This window comes from Cavenderia fasciculata, assembly GCF_000203815.1.
Source record: "Cavenderia fasciculata unplaced genomic scaffold Scf_Dfasci-F-a-25c12.r2-5, whole genome shotgun sequence".
Taxonomy (NCBI): Eukaryota; Evosea; class Eumycetozoa; order Acytosteliales; family Cavenderiaceae; genus Cavenderia; species Cavenderia fasciculata.
The window spans coordinates 773,725-784,185 of record NW_004457729.1 but is presented as its reverse complement, the minus strand read 5'-3'; the positions used below and the strand labels follow the sequence as shown (position 1 = coordinate 784,185).

At 32.5% G+C, this 10,461-nt stretch overlaps 3 protein-coding genes and 1 non-coding gene across 4 annotated transcripts; 2 read left to right on the top strand and 2 right to left on the bottom strand.

Annotated features, from left to right (window-relative positions):
• Positions 1-13: 13 nt before the first annotated feature.
• DFA_00638 (SAP DNA-binding domain-containing protein) lies at positions 14-2,992 on the top strand (the record flags this gene model as incomplete). Its single annotated transcript, XM_004358566.1, has 5 exons — positions 14-113; positions 180-1,421; positions 2,177-2,238; positions 2,486-2,635; positions 2,984-2,992. The coding sequence occupies 5 exons, from the start codon at positions 14-16 to the stop codon at positions 2,990-2,992; spliced, it is 1,563 nt and encodes a 520-aa protein (XP_004358623.1).
• A 2,489-nt stretch (positions 2,993-5,481) lies between these two features.
• Positions 5,482-8,468, top strand: dhkC (histidine kinase; the record flags this gene model as incomplete). The annotated part of the gene is made up of 2 exons (XM_004358565.1): positions 5,482-6,502; positions 6,580-8,468. The coding sequence occupies 2 exons, from the start codon at positions 5,482-5,484 to the stop codon at positions 8,466-8,468; spliced, it is 2,910 nt and encodes a 969-aa protein (XP_004358622.1).
• A 90-nt stretch (positions 8,469-8,558) lies between these two features.
• Positions 8,559-9,216, bottom strand: spc3 (microsomal signal peptidase subunit; the record flags this gene model as incomplete). Its single annotated transcript, XM_004358564.1, has 4 exons — positions 8,559-8,670; positions 8,738-8,853; positions 8,940-9,069; positions 9,194-9,216. The coding sequence occupies 4 exons, from the start codon at positions 9,214-9,216 to the stop codon at positions 8,559-8,561; spliced, it is 381 nt and encodes a 126-aa protein (XP_004358621.1).
• Positions 9,217-9,895: 679 nt separating this feature from the next.
• On the bottom strand, positions 9,896-9,967 carry DFA_00635. Its single transcript has one exon. It is a non-coding gene; the product is annotated as a tRNA-Glu (tRNA).
• Between the last annotated feature and the right edge of the window lie 494 nt (positions 9,968-10,461).

Here is a 10,461-nt window from a genome sequence, read left to right as displayed (position 1 = left end):
TCATGATAATAGAATGGATAATAGAATGGATAAAATAGAAGATTTATTGAGATGTCCAATATGCTATGACTTGTATACCACTTGCATGATGATTCCATTGTGTTCTCATAATTGTATGTTAATTGATAGATATATAGATAGACGGATGTATTTATTTATACTATTATTGTTGTTTGTAGTCTGTTCGCTATGTATAAGACAACACTTTCAACAACAAAAGTTGCATTGCCCGGTATGCAGAAAAGCAGCAACATCAATCGACATTAAGAATAATAGGTTGTTGGATGACTTGGTACACGAGTATAAGAAAGTACAATCGGTACAACCAACTCAACCTCTACTACTTTTAACAAATACAAATAATAATCAACAACAACAACAACAAAATGCTGACAATGACGACGATGATTTATTTGGAAGTAATAATAATAATAATAATACTACTTCCACTTCCACTTCCACATCGACAACTAATACTTTAACACCAACACCATTTACAAAGAGAAAGAAAAGATTGTCAGCATCTCCAGATACTACTCAAAATCAATCTCAACCAATTGCATCTACAAGAAGAATGACAACACGGTCAATGTCTGCATCTGCATCATTGTCTACAACAACAGCTCCCACTACTCTATCAGATGATGATGATGATGATGATATATTTGATTCAAAAAAGAAAAAGAGTCCAAAGAAGAAAAGAAAATCAATTAGTGAGAGTGACGATGAATTAACTTTGGGTGACTTGGGCAACAACAACAATAATAATAATAACTCTGACCAAGTTGTTACATTGTCATTACCGACACCTGACAAGATTTCATGTCCATTTTGTAAAGCAATGATTGTATCAAGATTCCTTGAAAAACATATGGATTCTTGTATTGATAGTCCAACTCCAAATAATAATAATAATAATATTAATAATAATAATAATAATCAACAATTAGTTTGTGTAAAACTAACACCATTACCAAAACTATGTTATCATTTAATGAAAACCAAACAAGTAAAGGAATTGTTGAAAAAGGTGAATATGAAAATGACAGGTGACAGACAGACACTTGTCAATCGTCATCGTGAATACACGACAAGACGCAATGCAGAATGTGACAGTCTTTGTCCAAAAACACACGAAGAAATTGTAGAATTGATCTATCAAAACGAACAATTAACAGCAAAACCAAAGCCTGCTGGAGGAAGAAGATCTAAATCTCTACCTGCTGTACTTGCTCTACCTGCTCCTCCTCTTCCCATTTCCCCTTCATTACCCTCTCCTCCTATTTCATCATCTTCTTCTTCTCAAGGTTTATCTTTATCTCAAAATTCAATATCATCTCCTCCAATCTTTTCAACTCAAAATAATAATAATAATAGTAGTAATGATTTATTTGAAATATTGAAATTACAAATCTTGAATCGTAAAAAGTAATCAGTCATTGACAGTACCCATTTCAGTTAAACTAATCTATTGACCAACACAACAACATCTGCATCGAACAACCAAAGTGTAATGGGCTCATCTGGAAACTCTTCTTTTTGATGATGTAGTGACAAAACAACCACCATGGTAGATCTTTCGAAAATTGTTGTTGTTGTATCGTCGAAATTCAAAGGAGGGGTGAGACTATGAATGATCGTCTGGTGATTGGTCAAATCATTTTACACGAATCGGTGCAAACTCTTTTCAAGAAGAAACCCTCCTATCGCTTCAAAAACCCTCACATTTTTTTTGCAAATCTGGACTGCCCGATAAGCCAAACAGAAAATCATCCATTAATACATGAAAAAGATATTTAAACAACAAACCCCCCAGCCCCCATCATAATAAAGGTGTACATTTTTTTAAATGTCTCTTTGCGCCAAAAGGAAGGAGGATTACAAACATTGTCGATGACCATTTTCTTTTTTTTTTTTTTTCTTTCTATCTATCCTGTTTGTTCATTGCATCATACGTAAACCTAATCTTCTTTGATGATTAATCATTTATATATAAAAGCAAAAGAGAGAAAGAAAAGAAGCCGAGAGAAAATAGAAAGAGAGAGAGGAAAAGTTTAGTTTAGTTTAAATTCAAGCGATCAAACGAACAAACCTCGAGGCGGTTCAACTTTTTTACCAAATTAGGCACCAATCTAGAAAAGGTATGATTTTTTTGTTTTTTTTATCTTTTGTTCAGGGTATCGTTTGTCCTTTCTCCTATTTGAAACGAGCTTTTGCGATCATCAACCAACTCTGTCTGTAAATTCAATTGGTTCATCTTTGAAATCATAAAAACTAAAACAAGTACATGGATGGTGAGAGCTCTTAAAGTGGCTATTCTCTCTCTGTTGGATGGGCTTTGTTGATAACAGTAGTTGGCGAGGTTGGATGACCAAAATAAGTAACTGTTTTCGCGGTCCTATTTAGGAAAAAAACGATCATGATCGTTTAAAGCCTCTCTTATGGCAAGCTCGATTATGTAGATATGCGAATAGATATTAAATAGTTCTGTTTCATGGGGGGGGGGCTTCAACCAGCGAGTTGCCTCTTCAAAACATTGTCATCATCATCAACCCAGCATTGCATATTTAACATGTCAGCGATGAGGGAGAGGAGAGACCTTTATCTTTGTCTATCTACCAAAAGAAACAACAAAGTTTTTTTTCTACATATGAGAAAGAGAGAGAGAGACAAACAGACATACAGGACAACAACAAACACAGAAGAATATTTGATAGATAATTATCTACTGGAAAAAAAACAATTGTAAGCAAATTAATAAGCGAGCGACTGTGTTGTTTGTGTGTGTGTAAAAAGAGAGAAAATACAAACATAATAGTCAGAGTTATAATCAATCAATCATTCATTCATTCATTCAGTTGTTGTAGTTGTACACATCAGAGTTAAAAAAGAGTTAACTATGACATATTAAATATATCAAGAGAGATAGATAGAGAAAAGAGAGAGATAGGAGAGAGATAGATATATATATTTATATATTTAGTATAGATAAAAAGAGTTGTTATTGTTGTTGATGTCATAATACTACTTTTTTACTTTTCATCACCAAACCTAAAGATAAAAAGACAAATTAACTTGACTGTTCACTCCAATACCTTTAGTAATAAAAATAATAATAATACTAATAATTAATTAAGCGTCGACATTTAAATTCAACACCACCAGCCAATCACACTAGCAACATTGCTACAGAATTCCGAATTCCCTAATTTAAATTCATTTTAACATTTTTAAAAAGGTATGGTTTCTATTTTATCATCTCTTTTTTTTTATTGATCGACTATAGTTTTTTAATCTCCCGACCAATCAGATCTAATGATCTCATCCCACATTATACTAATATGAATATATATATCTCTATCTAATATTTATATAAAATATATATTTATTAAAATGTAGTAGAGTAGTAGAGTGATATAATATATTATTACACTACACCTCTTCGAATATTATAATAATAATAATAATCAATCATACCAACCATACCATATTCATACAGTTAACAATTTTGTTTAACCATTCCCTTTTATTTTTTCCCAATTGGATGATCCATCATTAATTTGACTCTCTCCCCCCAAAAAAAAAAAAGTATGTATATTCATTCATCATCATCATTGAGCCTCATTCATTCAATCCAATGGCATTGGATTGGATTGGATTGGATTGGATCCAATTCACACATTGACAACAATAACAATAACAAAAAAGGATCTGTATGATCTAATCAATTCCTCATCCTCCACATTTTTTTTTGTTTCCCTCTTTTAAACATGTTTACACAATTATATGATATGAAGGATCCTTACCTTAAATGGAAATAATCACTATGGTAGTAGTAGTAGTGAGTGTTCTAAACAATAATGTTGTAAAGATAGCGAGTCACACAAACACACACACATTCATTTAAAGTAAAAGTGTTTGGCAGTCAGTCAGTCTACCGATCGATACTACAATTCATTGGAATTAAACACACCCACATCATTCAAACACATTTCCATTTTAGATTAATCTAATCATCACTATATATCACCACACTCATTCACTCACACACACTTATTTCCATCATCATCATCATCATCAACATCATCACAGTCAATGGAAACATTGAACTCGATGTGAGTTTTTCAATCAACAGTTTTTTTTTTTTTTTTTTTTTTTATATTCAGGGTTTTGTCGTTGGTTGGTGGGATGGTTCGTTGTTGTTGGTGGTGGTTGTGGTTGAAGAGATGGATGGTCATGACCAAAATATCGATCCCCCCCTCTCTCTATTTGCCTTGCCTACCTACCTCGATTGCTGATTTAAATCATTCGAAGCGGACGGTTCAAACAAAACACTGATGATTTAAATGAAATGTGTGTTACCGGTAATTTATTCCCTTTTAAATATCTATATGAGTTTTTAAGCATCCATCAAATCGTTAGACTACTCCCCACCACCACTACTCACCGTCATCCATTATAGTGTGTGTGTGTGTGTGTGTATGTATGTAACTTTCTGTGTTTATGTGTTCAGAAAGTGATAATTCTTATTATTATTATTATTATTATTATTATTGATAGTAGTGGATAGTAATAGGATAGCAGGGACAGAGACAAAAAGGTGAATAATATAACAATATCAATATAGTAGTATAAGAAGAAGATAGTAACAGTGCCAACATCAATCAATCAATCAATCATTTAAAAAAAGTTGTTGATCATCACAATTGTTAACCAACCACCAAAGTTGATCACCCCCCTTTATTAAATCTATTTCATAGAGGAGAGTGCTTGTGCAATCATAATAATAATATTAATAATATTAATAATAATAACGAGAACTAGTTAGCAGCAACAATCATCAAATCAATTTAATTTATTTCCAATATTTGGACTACCCCCCCCCCCCTTTATATCGTTGTTCCCATTCATATCAGCAATATATATTTAAATCAATTATATATATTTCTTTAATGGTTACAACTAGTAACTAACTATAAAATTAATTTAAACAACAAAAAAAAACAAAAGTAGTTGGAAACCACAAATAATAATAACAATAATTATAATTGTTCATCATCCAGATCTATCTACTATTAGTTTTTGTCAGATAATATACCAAATTAATTTCCAATTTCCAATTTCCAAATTCCAATTTCCGATATTACAAATATTCTAAAAAAGACCCTTACCCATTAGTGATCATCACCACCTCAACTACAAAATATAATATATATTTTAGTCGTCATCTTTGTGATTTTACATTTTCATATTTCCCTTTTAAAAAAAAAAAAAAAAACTAGTTTCCTTTTTTGTAAAAAAAAAAAAGCCGCCTTTTGAAAATCAATAATCAATATTCATTGTCAAATCATATTAATTCCATATCTCAATCTATATCTATAGAAAACAAAATATAATTTATTATATATTATATAATAATTTATTTAAATATCTAATAACAGTTTAGAACCCGAATATATAATATATTTTTTTTCGAGAAAAATGGAATCAATCAACAACGGTTATGATTACCTTTTTTTCAATATATTTTGGACAATTGTTTTAATTGGTTTATCAACCAAACATTTTAGTGTTTGGATGAGAAGATTATCTCATCCAAATAAATTAAATATTAATAATAATCAAAATATAAATAATATAAATAATACAAATAATAATAATAATATAGTAGATGATCAACAATTAAATTTACAATCAATTCAACAACAAATATTATTACAAGAAGACAAACATCAACAACCATCATTGTCATCAAATGAATACCATGAAAATAATTTAATTGATGAAGCTCATTTTGAACATCAAGATTCCACTCTTCCAATATCATCATCGTCATCGTCATCTGGATCAAGTACATCACTTGATCTTGGATCATTAAAAGTTGGAAATAATGGAACGATATCATTACAACAACTTTATTCATCACCATTATTTTCACCATCTTCTTCTTCATCTACACCAAGTCAAAATTTATCACCAACATCAAACAGTAGTAGTAGTAGTAGTAGTTCAGATTCAAATCCAAACTCTTCTTCTTCTTCTTCTTCTTCATCATCATCATCATCAATATCAACTATTTCACCATCAACTTCACAATCATCTGGAACAACCAATGTTTTTCAAACCATTGATTCGCTAAGTTATATTTCACATGAGATTCGAACACCACTTCATCATATACTTTATCAGATTGATGAAATCAAAACCGAACTTGACAAGTCTGATATTAAAAAGGCAAAGATGAAAGGAAAGGTTAGAGACATTGAAGAATCGGTCAAACAACTTCATGGTTTGTTAAACTCTGTTTTGGACATGTCCAAATGTGTCGATGGTAAAGTCGTCCTCAATCAAATAGACTTTAGTCTTCCCGTACTAATCGAAGAGATTTGTTCCTTTGTCTCTCCATTTGCCAAAGAAAAAGGTATTCAAATTGCTTCTTATATTTATCCTCATTGTCCAATTAGTATTTATGGTGATCCTGGTAGATTAAGACAAGTACTTTGTATGCAAAAAAAAACAAAAAATAGAAAATATAAATATATTTGTATTAATATTTTCTATTTTCTATTTTCTACTTAGTTAATTTAATAACAAATGGAGTAAAATATACAGAAAAAGGACAAGTTATCATTAGAGTAGAGAGTGAACCATCAATATCACAACAATTAAATTTAAAGTTTGAAATTATTGATTCTGGTATTGGTATTAAGGAAGAGGATATACCTAGACTGTTTAAATCATTTTCACAGTTGCATGAGGGTAAACATCCGTCAGAGAAAACTGGTCATGGACTGGGACTGGCCATTGCCAAGGGTTTGGTTGAAATCATGGATGGCACACTAGAGTGTACGAGCAAGGAGGGTGAAGGCACGACGTTTACCGTGACACTGTCGTTTGAACAACAACAGCAACAACTGCATTGCACCAGCACCATCAACAATTTCAAGGGGTTGCCCGTGTTGGTCGTCGATTCCAACGATGTCATCCGCTCGATTGTTTGTAAATATTTAAAGGATTGGAATTGTGAAGTGTTTGATTGTGCTACGATTGAAGAAGCGTCATACTATCTAGAAGACCATAAGGACGTGTCGGTCATCTATGTAGATACTCATCTCAGTAATCAGTATGAAGTAAAACGTCTCAAACGACGTATTGAAAAGGGTAATTATGGTGATGACCTAAAGTTGGTACTCGTCTCAAGTGACAGGAACTTTATCAAGGGATTGCAACTCACCAACACTGCTGCCATTTACAAACCCATCCAACAACTCTATATTTACGCGTCACTACTCCTCTCACTACCACAAAAACCAATGCGTACCATCTCTGCGCCATCTGCTCTTTGTAGTCCTTCCTCCATGTCTCCTTGTGCCACCCCTTCGATCTCTGTATCACTACCAGCCCTATCATCTGCCAATTCTAACTCTAACAACAACAACATCAACAACAAACCAACATTATCATCTGGTCAATATCAACTTTGGAAATCTCAAAATACTCTTCCAAATATTATGATTAATGAAAATGATAATAATAACAATAATAATAATGATAATGGAATGATTCAACAACAACAACAACAACAACAAATATTTAATGAAATTTCATCACCTGATCCACAACAATTATTACAAATGATGTCTGGTGGTGGTAATGGTGCACCTCTAACACCATTGATTGAAACTTCACCTGTATTTTCACCAGACCACCAATACAACAACAACAGTACAGTTGAACAACCAACATCTCTTTCAATTTATACGCCGGGACCACCACCTCCATCATCATTTCATACACCAATGCGCAACCGAAGTACTTCGGGACCAATACTATCCTACAAGAGTACCACTAGAAGACATTCTATTGATATTGTTACACTGGAAACACCAACCTTTTCCTTTTTAGACACTCGTCCAACCTATAATGTAAATAGGCCATCCAATTTAAACCCTCCTTGTACCAAAGAGGTTGATGAAGAAAGTTCTAGTCCTCAACATACACAATCTTCTTCTCCACCCTTATCCTCTTCAACAGTACCAACTCCAACTACAAATAGTCCAAGTATTAATTTATTGGACAAACAAAATTTAGATTTAAATCAAATATCAACCAAAATATTAGTAATTGATGATAATCCAACCAATTTAAAGATATTTAAAAATATTATATCATCAAAAGGTTACTTTTGTGAAACTGCAGCTTCTGGTGGTATTGGATTGGAAATGATGGGAAAGATGGATTATTCTTTGGTGTTTGTTGACTTTCAAATGCCCATAATGGATGGTCCAACCTTTTCTAGTATCGTCAGAAAGGAAAATCATTCGGTTCCCATCATCGCTGTCACTGCTCATTCTCCATCCGACATTCGTGATCTTTGTCTTGGTTCTGGAATGAATGACGTTTACTCTAAACCAATTAAAAAAGAAGAAGTTTATACATTGATTAACAAATACCTTTCAATCAATTAAAAAATAATTATATATAACAATAAATCCTTTTTCTAAAAATCGATCGATATAATATAAAAAAAATAATAGTTTAGATTTTAATGAATAGAATTAATTATAGGTAGGAGGTATTTTGATTGAATAAGATCCTTGTTGATGTGTTGTTATCCATCCACTAATTGGAATTACATTATAATTAAAAGTAATATTTAAAGCAAGGTTTCTAATAAGATAAGAGAGAAAATTTAGTAAAGAGGGGTGTTGAATAGTGTTATGGATCTAAAACATACTTATAGTTTACACGTTGATCACCACCTAGATAATATTTGGCAATATTCTTTTCATTAATAACTGCCATATCTTTATCAGTGACAATCTTGTCCCAAATAACAACTTGATTTACAACCTATATAATAGACACAAAAATTAATATTATATAGTTAGAGAGAACTATAGAGAGATATATAGTTTCTTCTTATTTTCTTTTCTTACATTGGTTGGAGTTACATATTCTGCTGTTATATACAAGAACAATTGCTTTGTATTCCAATTAAATAAAGGAGTGAGATCTGTTGTCAAGTCTGTCGTAACGATTGAATAGTCTAATCCCCATCTTTCAATTCTAAATGAAGAAATGATTTAGTTTAATATCTATATATATATTTATATATGTTCTTTCTTTTTGTGGTTGAGTAGTACTAATACTAATACTATTACTATTATTACTACTACTAGTATTCTCTTACAATTGTACACGATTAGATTTCATATCAATATCTATTTGATTTGGAAAGAATGATCTACTAAGTATATTGAGTACGAGCATACCAAATAATACTACGCCTCCAAAGCATACTATCAAGTTGCCTCTCTGTGATGCTGTGTGCATTCTATCTATCTATATATAACCTTTAAATACTACTTCTGAGAGAGCAAGATGAAATTAAAATACTGATGATGGTGGCTTTGTCATCAGTTTTTTTGTGAAGTTCCACTTTTTTTTTCATTAATTAATTGGTTTTTTATATTATTAATATCAATATGGATCCGATGGTGATATAGGGAAAATATTTTTATTATTATTAATAATAGTAAAGTTATGATAGTAGTCTGATTAATTGGAATTGGTATGAATGTCTTAATGGTTCTTGATGACCGATTGTAGAATCCCTGTAGAGCTGATAGTCTTGAAGATTATGTATCATATATAATGTTATCAATATTCTTTCAGTATATATCAACCTATTCCAGGAGATTTAAAATATATCATAGAGATGGTAAAAAAAAATAATAATTTTGGAATAAAGTAAAATACGCATTTACAATATGTGGTTTCGACCAAAATCGATGAAACCTAGATAAAATGATAGATAAAAACAAGGAGAATACGAGGGTAGTAGAGAAAAGCCCCAAAAAAAAAAAACATGGGACCAAGAAACAAAAAGTATCTCCCTTGCCGGGAATCGAACCCGGGGTGTCAGTGTGAAAGACTAAAGTGTTACCGACTACACCACAAAGGAATTGACTTGTTGTGTTGTTTGGTCGACTTTGGCCCTATTTATAGAGCATGATAGGACGGGCATGGCGTGGCAAGTGAGTCGGGAGTGTGCTACCCCGGGAACGTAAAGGTCATAGGTTCGAATCCTGCCCTCGAACTTTACTTTTGGCGCCAACGTTTAACTTGACCACAATTGGGGGATTGAGGAGAAAAACCATCCGACTCTAGGGATCTAGAGACAGGACACCCCCACGGAAGGATGACCGGGTTAGTTTCCCCTTCTCAGTAGGAGATTGGGTAGCCAGACTGCAACAAGTAACGGGAAGGTAGTGGAGGACCTACTGGGCCGTCGCGATAGAAAGCCATCTGACATCTCAAATACAATATGCAACACGTAAAGACGAGTGTCCACAATGGGGAGTAAATCGGCGTGAGAGTTGAGAGCGGCAGTCGGTCTTGGACGCACCCAAGGCTTAAGGTTTCACCGCAAGTATGGTACTAAAATTAGAAGAAGAT